This window comes from Rhea americana, unplaced genomic scaffold, assembly GCF_003343005.1.
Source record: "Rhea americana isolate MKP2758 unplaced genomic scaffold, rheAme1 scaffold_324, whole genome shotgun sequence".
Lineage (NCBI taxonomy): Eukaryota > Metazoa > Chordata > Aves > Rheiformes > Rheidae > Rhea > Rhea americana.
Window position 1 is genome coordinate 117,725 of NW_028186451.1, and position 14,690 is coordinate 132,414.

At 38.2% G+C, this 14,690-nt stretch overlaps 1 protein-coding gene across 1 annotated transcript in view; it reads right to left on the reverse strand.

Annotated features, from left to right (window-relative positions):
- Positions 1 to 14,690, reverse strand: part of INO80C (INO80 complex subunit C) — a 35,355-nt gene that overhangs the window by 5,284 nt on the left and 15,381 nt on the right. Inside the window, exons 2-4 of the mRNA XM_085310710.1 lie at positions 8,070 to 8,180; positions 4,120 to 4,231; positions 2,323 to 2,390 (exon numbers count right to left, since the gene is read on the reverse strand). Coding sequence (XP_085166836.1) covers positions 2,323 to 2,390; positions 4,120 to 4,231; positions 8,070 to 8,180 — 291 coding nt within the window. The remainder of the gene's footprint in view (positions 1 to 2,322; positions 2,391 to 4,119; positions 4,232 to 8,069; positions 8,181 to 14,690) is intronic.

A 14,690-nucleotide genomic window follows, 5' to 3' on the forward strand; every position in this document is an offset into this window, starting at 1 on the left:
AAACCACAGAAGTAGTGCTGAATAGAATGAGATGGAATGAGATTATTTGTACTGAGCTAGAACACTAACTATATAAATCACTGATGCAAAGGAGGAGCTGATAAAGAAGAACTGAGGAGCTGGCACCTGTACTTCCTATGGCTAAACCTATCCTTAGCTGGTGCAGACACAGTCTTCACTTACATTTTGCCATGTACCATCATTTTGTTATAGGTATAATGACTGATCACTTTTGATATATGTTGAAGGCCAGCTCTGTACAAGATTGGTTATTTAGAGAAGGGGCAGTGAAAAGCACTTACACGCTATGCCTCTGGCCCCATGTAAGCCCTTCAGAGGTCAGAGATGTTGCTGCAACTCTAATAACACCTACGGTGAATGTTATTTATATTTGCAAAGTGACTTTAAGAGAGAAGGATAGGGAATGGATGAAGAAATATAATTTCATGATTTTTTTYGACATTTTGCTAAAATCTACTTCTTGTCCACCTATCCCTCGTTGCACCAGGTATTGCATCTTTATACTGAATGCAGATTGCCTGATTCAACTGATCCTTGTCTGAAAATGAAATGTTGTTACAACAAAGCAACACTCTTAGGAGTACAATACTGTGAGTCTATCTGGCTGGAGAGAATTCTTTTCACTGGATTTGGGAACTGTCAATCTCCCCCATTTTTTTCTCTCCCAGTTCATCTGTGAGGGAGGTACTGCTTTCCCAATCCCTCTTCAACGCTATGGGAGCAACCCATTCCATTTCCAAATCATGCTCAGAAGCACAGGCTGGGAATATGCCATCTGCCAGATGCTTTGTATTAATGTATTACTTCAAAAATAAAGTCAAAGAAAATGCATTTTGTCAGATCAAGAACTCAAATGTTAGGATGTGCAGAACTACAGTTGCCTCTGTAGCCATTCCCTGATCTCTTGCATTGTATACCCACTATAAGACAGTCCTTAACTAAGTGCTCATCCATAGTTTTCTCAACAAGGACTTTTACCTTGTTCAGTGCACAGAGTACATGGTGCTTGCTTAGATGTTTAACCCTTTCTGTATCAACAGATGCTGTATATTGAATACTCATATTTTATGCACACTGCTCAAATTTCACTTTGAAGACAGAATTATTTTCTTATGAGCTTTTTTGTGTGTTGTATCAACATAACAGCATGTATATTTATAAATATCTCTATGAGGTGATATCATCCTTGTGAGGCAGGATAGTGCCCGAGAGATGAGATACAGATAAACTGGGAGAAGGGACCCAGAAATTCTGCTTGGGGCAATTTTAAGTATCACAATTTTCATTAATGTAGTTATTTAGTATAAACACTACTTAATCCATATTATAGTCCAAAATACAACATTCTCATTCATTTTAATTGCAACAAATGTATACGCTTCTGCAAAATAAATCACTGGGGTTTGAAAATGAGCATCCATAAAGTGAGAAYATCTGATATTATTAACCTTTAAGTGAAATTTTTTGTGTCACAAAGAAACAGTGACAGCAGGAGCAGCAACAAAATTTCTGATGGGCAGAATTTGACAACTTTACTCATCTTTGTGGAACTCAGGTGCCAAACTATAAGTATTGATACCTTTTTGAGAATGTTCAAACCAAAATCTTTCAAAAACTATTTTTTTTAAACAAAAACATATAAAAGAGCCTATCTGTAACACACAGGCTATGCATCTGCCAAAACCCCAAGTTCTAGCTCTGAAGCATGGGGTATTTGAGATTCTTAAATATCCATGCCAAGTGTCTGTCTCAGGCTGATTTGTTTGAGGAAAAGTTTGAGTGCAATTACTAGAAGAATTTTTTTTTTTTTAACCTGGGCCAATCAATATAGTTTTGCCTAATCTCATCCCTGGAAATTGCAGAACCTTCTTTTTGAATCTTTCCCTAAAAGATGTAATGAAAAAAAATCATCCTCAGGCAAATGCTCAGCATGGAAAGTTTCACTCTTTGTGGTTAAAGTTTGGCAAAGTTAGAAGTGATGGAAACTATAGGCCACCAGCTCCCAATATAACACTAGAGAATCAAGAATGATGGCAAACTACACAGACCCAGCAGCTGGGAAAGTGATGTGATACAAGCCACCTGGCAGAACAAGGTATTTAATCCGTCCTGGCATCTATTAAGATCCTTAGGGCTTTGTGGTATAAGGACAGTATTAAGGTTTTGGCCCTGAATCACTGAACTGCTGTTAAGTGTAAGGCTGAACTGGAGCGTCAGCAAGCACATCTTTTACAAGGCAAGCACCATCTTTATTTTGTTGTGGTAAGTAAGATGCCAGCTTTGATGAAAAGAAATACTTACCGGAAGTCCTGAAATGTCTGAATATTTCTTGGCAGGCTTAAAGGAGGGAGGAGCATCAATATTAAAATCTAGATAAAAACAAAAAGTTCACTTTGTGATATACATGTTTTAGAAAGCAAACCCAAAACATAAGGAGGTAACAAGTACTTCTTTAAAACATTGCCTTTGCTTTACTTTCTGAGGTCTCTATTAACTAGCAGCACTAAGGCAATAAATATGAAGCAGAATTACCTCTGAAAACATTTAGCCTGCTGGCATTGTAACTAACAGCCTAATTCTGCTCACCTAACTAATAAGAGTTTAGCAAGCAGAGTTGCTTTCCCTGAAAGGAAAATTTCAAGAGAGCTATTTGAGCTGTACTATAAATGCATTGATTTTCTGCAAATCTTAATGACAACTTCCCTTGCAATCAGTTATTTGCAAAGAACAGCCATTAGCATATGCATRCTGAATGTTAAGACCATGAAACATTGCTCAAGACTGCAGCTCTGAAATACTGTAATCCAGGAAAGCAAAGTAATCTTTTAAATCAGATAAATCTTTAAGCATGTACCACTTTAAGCCTGGTCAATGACCTAGAATATTGTTTGAATGTTAAATGATAGCAATTGCTGTTCATGTCCTTTAGATAAAAAAGCAACTACTATTACTTGTTTTTTTTTAAGATACAAGTGGTATGTTTCAGTAGTTAAATCCTCAATTTTTAATGTTCACAAAAGTGTCTTGTACTTGCCTCATTTCCTTCCTGATCTCCCTTGCACCCGATTCAGCTTTTACAATAAACTGAAATTCTCCATCTATATCAAGTATCTAAATCATAATCCTTTAATTCAAAAGAAACAAATGCCACAGACAGCTGTTTTTAAATATGCAATTGAATTTGTTTTCCCACCCTCTTAAAAAATAGATTGTAAATTTGTTGTTGCAAATAGAATGTAATRGAAATAGCAACATCAGCATATTGTCAGTTACAGTAGCCAGGAGCACACAGTAGTCTGCATTTTTCTATAATAGCGGTGTCTAAAACACTTACAAAATGGCAAGTTATTTTTGGATAAAGCACCAAGTCTAACAAAAAATATATGCATGTACTCAATTCTAAAATGCCTCCAATTGCTTAAGTAAAATCCAAGGATCAGATTCTGCCTGTAGCTATGTTGAATAGTATCCCACTTTATAAGTAGACCTAGATATATCTAGACTAGAAACACTGCTGTGACTTTGCTCCTGTAGATGTACAGGAGCTAGCTGTAAATCAGTTTCAGCTATGCTGAACTAAGTATGGGATGTAGGATTAAAATCTTCCATGAATCTGAGATAAGGAGCTGAACAGGAAGCTTGGGCTGAGGGCTGAGCTACTGCAAATATATTGGTAGCTGAAGCTCCCTTGGAAACAGTTCAAATATAGCTAATCAAGTAACAGCCACCACAGTACAGACTTACCTGTCAGGAGACATGAGGGCTATATGCAGAGGAGGAGGCTCCTCAGCAGTGCTGAGGTGACAAATCTTGATGGGAATAAGCAATTTATGATCTGTTTCTGATAAATATACTCCTTTGTTAAATTATCTCCCCAAATGTATTTGAACTTTCTTAAAACACTCAAAGTTATTTGCTTCCCCTTACTTTCAATTTAGTGCTGCTGACTGTAGTTGAACTCATCTTAAATGTATTATTGGACTCTGTTAAAGTAGGATACTGCATAGACTGATAAAATAGTTTAGGTTTGTTTTAAGGAAAGTTATTTGTGTGGATTTTATTATTTATAAATAAATGCAAAGCATCTAAGCAGCTTACAGCTAGGATCATTTAGTTGCCATGGCAATGCCCTTTCAGAAGCAAGAATTTGTTTTAGGTTCTTCCAAGTTCTGTTCTTCTTGCCAGCTGCTGCTCCACCAATGCCGGAGTGCTAGAATTAAAAACATGATGTTTAGAAAAAATAAAGATTACTATTTCAGAATGTGAAACTTTTATTTCATAGTCTTTCTGATATGTCTCATCTTGTCATGAAGCATTTGCTATCACCACTTCTTTAGTCAGTAGACTAACATACTGTACATTTTAATCTTGCTTGCAAGAAAAACAAACCTTTTTGAACTGTTTCAAAGCTACTATGTTTTGGATTAACTGAAGGAAATGAAAATCTCCTTTTTATATAAAAACAGAAAATCAATGTGGTTAGCTTTAGTGTGAGATTACAGGATTCTGTATGTACTTCCCATCATATTAGAACTTATTGCTATGAAGTTGTGTCTAAAATTGTGATTACATGGCTAAATTMTTTCTTTCCCTTTTATGGCATATAGAAAATTACAGGTGCAGCTGTATCTCTTTTAAGTTGTCTATGACTGTAGAAAACAGCTGATCTTGCAAAATGTGATGAGTACTATCAGAAGTTTCGGAAATTTTGTTTTTCTTCCAAATGATAGAAGACAGAAGAACAGAAAAAAAATGAGAGACAGAGAATGTTGACTAGCAAGACAGTTTTTCATTTTGCAAGCTACACTAACAGAAAGCCTGCTAGATACTATAATGATAATTTCAGTTATCAAATGTGATTGCTATGGAGTAATTTATTTATGTCCCTCCAGAGGCAGAAGATGTACAACATGCTGTACTACTTTTAAATGATCAAAGGACACAGATTTTCAACCTTACTTCAGAAAAGAAAATGTTCTTACAGCTGGGGAGTTGTTGTTATCTCTGTTAATAATTACTACCTGCCGCATCAGTCTTATCAAAACTTGGCAAAATTCTGCAAACACACTTCTGCTGTGATTGTTTTATAAATTAGCATATAAAGTAGTTGATAATGAGAGGAAGAAAGATTCAATGAGAGAGATTTTTCTCCGTAGAAGTAATATATTATATCATATTCAGAAGGATGCTTGTAAGCTGATCATTTTGGCAATGAATATCTAATATAGAAAGTACATCAAAATCCTTGCTCTGTGAGTAACACTCAAGTAATCTAGAGATCATTGTAAAAGAGAGACTGCTGGAATATGGGAAGAAAATAGATGTATTACTACATTTCTAACCCAAGTCCATTACATGAATTTTCCCCCACATCATTGCATGTTTTTTTTTTTTTTTTTTTTTTGCATTAATCTGTTTTCTCAAAAACTGGCACTTACAGCTTGATCTGAAGCCAAATAGAGCTGAGGAAGCTGACAGGAAGAGTCTACTTGACTTCAGTAAGCCGTAAATTAAACACAAAGTTTGCTACCAGTTTTATTCTCCTTGTTTTTGATAATGAGAAAAAGTTGGTATTGTCCTCTGTACAGTAAAGTAGAAATGATTATTTACAGAAGAATCTACATGGGGGTCAGTGTGTCCGTTTAGGGGAATGAAAGAGGGAGATAAGAAAGGAAGCAACATCAAAATTCGTAGCWACTGTATTTCATGCTGTGTATGAGTTAAATGTGTGACTCTTAACAAGCATTTGAAGTTACATGAAAACAAAATGAGATGTGCTGATTAAGTGCCTGGAAATTACTTTCAGTTGTTTTAAAGAAGCAAAACAGGTGAGAATATACAGATTAGATTGTTTACATTATGTTTGGAGCATTCCGCAGCTCAGTTTAGTGCTATGTGTTTTCTAAAGGCAGGGGAGGCAAGTAGCTATATTGCTAAAGGCAGACTGACTATGGAGCTCTTTGTTGAGACAAAGCAGCAGGAGGCTCCTCTCAGTTTAGTTCCATCTTTCCACAAGGGTTCTGGAGTTGAAAGTTTACTGACAGGAAATGTTTATTAGAGGCCTTGATAGCATGTACTGTGCTCCTTTATTTAGTGAAGATGTCTTCATTTAGCAGGTAGAAGGAATACTTTGCTGCAGTATTTCTTCTGTCCAGGACTGCCAACTGTGGGTTTTATAGGCACTTACKTGCCCAAGGGCTGAGTCCCCACTCACAAACCTACAATCAAACGGAATAACTGCCAAGTGCAAATGAACCAAACTACCTCTGCACTGGGGAGGTTCAGGGAAAGCTCTGGGCAGTACTATTCCTTGCTCTGCATGGTTCTCAAAAGATACTTTGCTCCCTCCCCCAAGAGATGTGACTTCCAGTCAAGTAATATTTGGGGGCAGGTTTAGCTCAGTTGGTTAGAGCGTGATGCTGCTAATGCCAAGATTGTGGGTTCAATTCCTGTATGGGCTATGCTGAGGGTTGGACTAGATGACCTTCAGAGGTCCCTTCCAACCTCACCATTCTATGATTCTATGAATATTGGTTAAAAAAAGGTGATTTCTTCCTCCTCCTGTTTTAAAAGTAGATCCAAAAAAAAAAGGTATCCTCCGAAAAGAACTAACTATGACTTTAAACTCAGGTATATTTTTAAGAGATGCACATAATTTGATAAAATTTCTTCCTTTTAACATAAATCAGGCTGGAAGGATGCAAAAAGTCATCACAATTGTTACTAGCAGTTCATGCAGACAAAAAGCTAGTTAAACCTCAATGCGTTTTTTCTCAGATTAGKTATTGTATTGGGGAGGACAATTTATTGTCAAGTTTTTATTATAACTTCTTATGATTACTGGAACAGTTGTCAACTCCGTATATTCATTGTTATTTCAAGTATGCAGACAGTACTGCCTCTTTGGAAATGGTGATGTCCCTCAGAAATGAGCATAAGGCTCATGGCTATTTAAATTCTGTACAGAAGTGACATGGGCTGCCTCTGGGCACAAATGAGCTTTTCCATAAGCCCTCTTCCCCAAAGAGGCTACTGCTCCCTGTAGAATTAGAGTGARCAAAGTATACAACAGTTTGAATACTCCTCTTGTGACAGAAGTCTGCAAAGCAGACACAGAGCAACTTGCAAGTCAGAGATGAATTTTATATCCCCTGACAAACCCTTGCTTAGTGGCCTATACAAAGCCTGATTACTCAGGTTTTATGCTGTGGGATACTGTATCTTATTCATACAATATTAAATCTGGGATAAAATGCTTCTTTCTAAGTACTGACTTAGAGCCCGCAGTCTGAGGAGTTTACTGGTCTGGAGAGCATTTGTACAGTGTGCCAAGGAGTTGGCCCTGGCAGGGCAAGATAAAAAAATATATATATTAAAGAYAAACCCAACAATGATCGCATTATTAGCTCTAGTTTGCCTTCTCCTTTCTCCCAGTTTAAACCTCACATTGTTTTAGAAGCCTATATTTCATCAGCTGTCAGAGTTTAGATGACTTCTGAATGCTGAAAGGTGAGACTTCTGAAAAGTACAGAGCATTTGCTGCTAAATCTAGCAATTACTGAAAGAACAGACACTAAAGGTCTGTTAGAGTTTCAGGGACTAGGAGAGGAGCAAAATGACAGTTGCTAATGACTGTCACTGATTTTTCGTTCAATTATTTTGCAGCCTGTCTTGGCTAAGAACTAGGAGATGGGATTCCTACATTTACAGTAGTATAAAATGTCCCTTTCTAGCTATGGAAGTTTGTGATATATCACACCATAAAGCTTCTGCACATGCCTTGATTTAGGTTTGCTGGCTTTGTTCCAGAATTCAGTATTACAGTTCTGCCCCTGGTTTAGTGCCGTTTTCATGTTATACTATAATGTGCACTTTTGATCATAACGTGCCATGGACTTGAGCTRAATTTCCTAAAAACTGCTGACCTTCTATTTGGCTGTTAAGCTGACTTTCTTAATATTTACATTAGCAATATGATTGAATACAATCTTAGTTAAGGTTTTATTTGAAGAGTTTAGAATGTCAGTTTTTTATAATAATATACTTACRATGAAGTTTGGATCTTTAAATGGTAATGGCTTGATGGTTGCTTCCACTGATCCTGTGCTGGAATCTGTGTTCAGAAATTTATTTTCATTCATGGCCTCTCCACCTGCACTCTGAAGAAAGAATACAGTCTTACTGCTTGTTAATCTGAGCAAGTTCAACAGGAGACTGACCCATTTGCTTTATTACCTATCTGTTGCCTGCTTGGCCTTTCTATCTCTCTTGAATCTTTAAAGAAGTTACATGCCAGTGATGGGGAAGCATGAAACAGTTATCTGTCAAGCAGTTTACCACTGACACATAAAGGGAAGAGGAGAACAGAGTGGCCAGAACCCACTAAATAAAAACAGCATAGGTTTTATTTCACTGTTGATGAAAGCTATCTCTGTAAAGTGCAAGAGAGCAGATGAATCCAGAAATAGGCAGAGGGGTATATTGGATTTTTTTTACAGAAAGCTCAGTATTAAGGCATCAACAATAATAAATAATATGAAATTTATAAATCTGAGTTCAAGTTTCTACAGAATAACTGAGTAATCAGTTTATTCTCCATCCTTGACTTCACTCACRCCTGAGGGAGGACTGAGAGGAAAAGAATGCATTATATATTATYGTATACAAAATATATATTTTATTACACACAAACCTTGCATGGCTACTGGTTTGTATTTTCTATGTTTTTCTTTACACTTTGTTTATTTAGAGGGAAAAGTAGTGGGAGCATGTGTGTGTGTCTAATTGGAAAGCTAAAAATGTGTGACAGTGTAGCCAATTTCTGATAGTTTTGCACAGCTGATTACATGCTGTTTTTCATTTTGACAGWGCCCTGTACATATCTACACTACTAGAACTAGCCCATTCTACACACACGAATGTTCCTAGTGAAATCCTGACTTATATTAAAGCCAATGAGATTTTTGCCATTGAATCAATAGGCACTGGGATCAATAGGATTGCATACCCTGATGCTTTTTCCTTGGAAGAACAAAAAGCCTGCATAAAAATTAAATCAATATTTACTGAACAGATGGTTAAAATGTTTGTACTTTTGCCTTCAGACAGATAATACGCTGAAAAAAGTTTTTTTTCTTTTTTTCTGTGAAAAACCTCATTGCAAAACCTTTTTTGTTGGTATATACTCTTCTAAGTAGGAAAAAAAGAGATAATTAGTATTAGTGAATTATGGGAGTACTCCTGGAAAACAAGAATATATAGTAAAGGCTGTGATCCAGCATATCCTTCCCTGTGTGATTACAAGGGAAGTGTTTGAATTCTTAACTATGTGCATAAGTAATTACAGGATTATGAACTATGCAAGTTGAACACTTCTTTGGGAAAATACATCAGTTAGTTACTCAACAATACCTGTTTTTAACAAAGCTAAGATAGAGGTCTTAAATATTCCAAGTATAGTATAAAGAATCATTCAAATAAAATCATCACGTTTCTGTTATCTTATTAAAATATACTAATGCAAATTACCTATTTTCAAAACCAAATGCACTCCTCTATAAGCCCATGATACTGGGAATACTGTAATAACAACATCACTGGAAGCAACATAGAAGTCTGCAGCTTAAACTTGATCCTTCCTTTGTGAAGGACAAGACTGTCAAAAACAGAAAAGAAATGCAGATGGATGTTTAAAACCATATGCATGATGTGACATTGTGTAGAGAAAATATTATTTTATGCAACCCTCAATAAAGAGGTTTTATAGAAGCCTTTTTAGAAAGTTTTACAGGTTGCTAGGTTTCAACCTATGCCCAGTACCATAATCTTGCACATGTCCAACACTTCAGATTTCAACAGTAAACAATACTCTAATCTTGAGAAAGTCAAGGCTGGAGATACAAGATTATTTCTGATGACTAAAATATTTCTTTGATACTCTTCATAGTAATGTAAAGTCTGTAAGGAGTAGTCAGCATGGATTCACCCAGGGGAAATCATGCTTAACCAATCTGATGGCCTTCTCTGATGGAATGACTGGCTGGGTAGATGAGGAAGAGCTGTGGACGTTGTGTACCTTGACTTCAGCAAGGCTTTTGACACTGTCTCCCATAACGTCCTCCTAGGCAAGCYCAGGAAGTGTRGGTTAGACGAGTGGACAGTGAGGTGGATTGAGAACTGGCTGAAAGGCAGAGCTCACAGGGTTGTCGTCAGTGGCGTGGAGTCTAGTTGGAGGCCTGCGGCTGGTGGAGTCCCCCAGGGCTCAGTACTGGGTCCCATCCTGTACAGCTTCTTCATCGATGACCTGGACAAAGGGGCAGGGTGCCTCCTCAGCAAGTTTGCTGATGATACCAAGCTGGGAGGAGTGGCTGACACACCTGAGGGCTGTGCTGCCATTCAGAGAGACCTGGCCAGGCTGGAGAGCTGGGAGGAGAGGAACCTCCTGAGATTCAACAAGGGCAAGTGCAGGGTCCTGCACCTAGGGAAAAATAACCCTAGGCACCAGTACAAGCTGGGGGCTGACCTTCTGGAGAGCAGCGCTGCAGAGAAGGACCTGGGAGTGCTGGTGGATGACAGATTGACCATGAGCCAGCAATGTGCTCTTGTAGTGCCAGGGAGGCCAATGGTGTCCTGCAGTGCCTTAGGAAGAGTGTTGCCAGCAGGTGGAGGGAGGTGATCCTGCCCCTCTRCTCAGCCCTGGTGAGGCCTCATCTTGAGTGCTGTGTCCAGTTCTGGACTCCSCAGGACAAGAGAGATATGGAGCTCCTGGAGAGAGTCCAGCGTAGGGCTACAAATATGATCAGAGGGCTGGAGCATCTGCCCTATGAGGAAAGGCTGTGAAAGCAAGGCCTGTTTAGCCTGGAGAAGAGAAGACCGAGGGGGGGGGAATCTTATCAATGTCTACAAATACCTTAAGGGGGGGAGTGTCAAGGGGATGGGGCCAGACTCTTTCCAGTGGTGCCCAGTGACAGGACAAGAGGCAACGAGTACAAACTGAAACACAGGAAGTTCTGCTTGAATATGTGGAATTTCTTTCCAGTGAGAGTGACGGAGCACTGGAACAGGTTGCCTAGAGAGGTTGTAGAGTCTCCTTCTCTGGAGTTATTCAAAACCCGCCTGGATGTGATCCTGTCTAACATGCTGTAGGTGACTGTGCTTRAGCGGGGGGATTGTACTAGATGATCTCCAGAGGTCTCTTCCAACCTCAACCATTCTGTGACTCTGTACAACTGAAAGACTCAGCATTCAGCAGTTATTTTTCAAAGCACTCCTTTTATTTGGTACCATTTGATTGRTTTTAAATTCAGTCCTTGATTAATTACTCACTTTTGCCCCTTCAAAGGTCTCCTAAATATTCTATTGTTTATGAAACAGCTTCTGAGTAGTATTTGAGCAATGACTTAAACAGTAGCCGCTGTATTGAGACAGAGTGAATAAAAGTGGTTAAACCGTAAAAGGAAAGATGCTTCCTTATACCTGTAATTTCCATATACATATAATTAATTTCAGCAGCTGGATACATGTAGGTATTACACTTGCTGTCTTTATTGTTTTTTTCTGTATAGATTCAGTACTAATCTTGCTGGCACATTGGGAAGGAAAGCGAGGAACAGCTCCCGGCAGGACAAGCCATGAACGTAAATTCTACATGTAGTTTCTTTTCCAGACTAACCCCTAAGGGATTACAGGTATTAGCGCTTCTGAGGGTTGGAGTAATGCACATTACAGGCCAGAAGTTCTTAATTTTGTATATGCTGGTATCACCCTTGCAGTGGCAGAGGCAGCAGGAGCTGCTGCACTTCTAGGCAACATGAACACCCAGCAAACCTCTAGTCCCACTGAGACATAGTGACAGTAGTAGCTTCTGTATCTGTTTCAGACAATTTGAGAGGAAGTTGCTTTCTCCAAGAAAAAGGTTGGAGTACAAGACTGTAAAGTTGCCTGCATACCATAGTAGTGTGCAATTGGTATCACGATTTGGGAGCCCTGTGATACACTGGGAAGCAAATAAAACTGAGAACTATGATCCCAGCTAAATGCTGGAAACTGATATAAAGACATACTGGGGAGGCCTGCTGGTTTTACTCAAAGTCTGCACTGCTTGTATGAAAACAGTTGATTTATAGCAACACCATTACAAAAGAGTGAGATTCAGCTAGTGTTTTCTTTCTGGAAAAACATTAGAGAGTTCCATGGACGTGCTGCTTCCTCAAAAATGTGCTACTACACAGAGGAGTGAAGCCCTATAAGTAGAGAGGTTTGAAACGATCTTTTACAGTGCAGAATTCGGAGTTGAAATCTTTAGGAGTTTTCAAGCTCAAACTGCAAGTTTCTCAACAATTCTACAAATCTGTCCAATATGTTTTTTAAAATGCAAGATTTAAAACATAAGAAATTATTTAATGTTTCCCTTAAAAAAAAAAAAGTTTTTAAAGAGAGGGGAGCAATGCCAAATGAATTTTAACCCGTATGGCTCTACCTTTGTACTGTAAAACCCATCTTTCTTGAAAGTGAGCAATACAGTGATAAATACGAACATTATTTAGAGCCTGAAAGATAATTCCTAAGCAGACAATAATTTCACAGTAAAGGTAATAAACTTTTAACATTAGTTGAGCAATGTTGCTCAAATATGGTTGTTTGCTCAGTCTTTAGTTGTGAGTTAGTTCATTCTTCACTGCCTTATGTTAGTGTGGAAAAGCAGGAATGAATTGAGCTCCACTTTGTAGTCCTAGATCATAGTTTCATCAGCACAGTGAGKAAGTTTATGTCACCAGGGAACATATACTGTTCAATGTGTGCTGTAACCCTAAGTCATGTGTGGGGTAACTTCCCTTTCCTGCTAAATTCACATTTTCACTACCCAGGCAGCCACTTAACTAATTCCCTCAACCCACAGCCTCCTAAAATAAACCCAAATCTTTTGCCGTAAGGCTTAGAAGTGTAACCATGGGCTGAGACTCTTGATAGCTTCTTTAAAGCTTCTTTTTAATTGATCTTGTAATGTAAACATCCTTGATGGGGAGCTTCATACACACTTTAAGGAGAGAGTGAATGAAGAAGCTTTTAATGTGCACTTTATAACTAAACTGTGGCTTTTAAACTGTGGTTTATGTATGTAGCGCTACACGGAATTTGTGCAGCAGTAGTCACCAAACAGCCTGTATTTGTCTATAGGGTACATCTATACAGCCAAATGAAGATGCAGTTCTAATACAGATGAACATGCTTGCGATAGTCATACTCCCATGAGTGAAAAAGTCCATGCTGCCATCACTTCTTATTCTACCTTCTTCCTTGCAGTACGCACCTTGGCCAGATGCGGAGCAACCTCGACTGGAACTGCATGCTTTACAGGGTGTAGAACAGCAGACGAAAGCTTCTTATAGGATCACTTGTGCCATTTTATTCCTTCTATTAATTGTATTTGTGCACTTTAGCTGAATTTTAACTACAACCACAATGTGACATGTTAGCAGCATCTGCCCTTTAGCCTTCCACTATGAATAGATGGTAATGATCCTGAGAAACAGTGGAGGAGTAGAGGGAGGGTATTTCTTCTTTTTCACATTTTTTTTCATAATACCATCTAGCAAGCATTTCTGTGCATTCCAGCTGAACAGGATGCTGCCCTCCCCTTTCCAGCCCAGGACTGGACTGCTGTTGCACAGTAAAGAAGAGGGCTCGGTACTTCACTCAGTTAAAAGGCAGCGAAAATTCTAGAGCAAGAAAAGGCCTATGGCAAACACTCTGGAGTCCTAAGAGATTTGCCATAAGAGCAGCCAAGGGGAAGAGACCCGAGTTAAGCTTGCTACCTTAACCTTGGTTTCTTTTGAATAAAGCCAAAACCCCAGGAATGAGTCTAGTTTGGACTCCATAGTATATGCTGTCTGAACTGAAAGAAAACTCACACTGGGAGGCTGCCTATTCACATATTAGTTTCAGTCTTAGGTTTTGGTAGATGTATTAATTTTTCGGTGTATTTTGTTCCAAATTCCCTACCRCAGATGTATTGGTTTTCACATAATTCCTAAAGATTTCTCCATCTGTCTGGTTTTATATAAGGAGAGGACAAGCAAAAACTTGTAGAATATGGAAGCCAAATTCTTTGTTTTGGCTATTTCTACATAACATCAGCATTGTGGGGTTTGGGATGGGTGTYTGTGATGGGACTAAATACCAGGTGGAATTAGTTTATTATGAAATTGCTTGTCTGAATTGTCATTCTTGCTTTTTCCAAGGATTAAAACTGCATACCAATAACTGATTTGTGCTGAGGAATCATTTCCTATCTACTTTTGCATTACATTTTATGATCTTGCTTCATTATAATAGATTATTAAGATTTTACCRAGTATAAAAAGTACTTTTTAAAACATAAAAGCCAAATTTTAAAGATGTATTTTTTTGCAATTCTGGCATCCTATCAGTGCACAGAGTGCCCATCATGGTTTAGGAAAAAAAAAATGACCTGCACATCACTGAAGGTACAATATGATTGCACCTTCATAATGATCAGTGGCCATTTTTGCTAGATACTACAATTACATATTTTAGAATTTAAAATAGAAGGTAAAGTAAACAATGTGCTGGTGAAGTGTAACTTAAATGCATTAAAAATTCCATAAGAGCTGGAAAGGGACTTTCGAGTTAAAGGAGCAAAAGCAGTA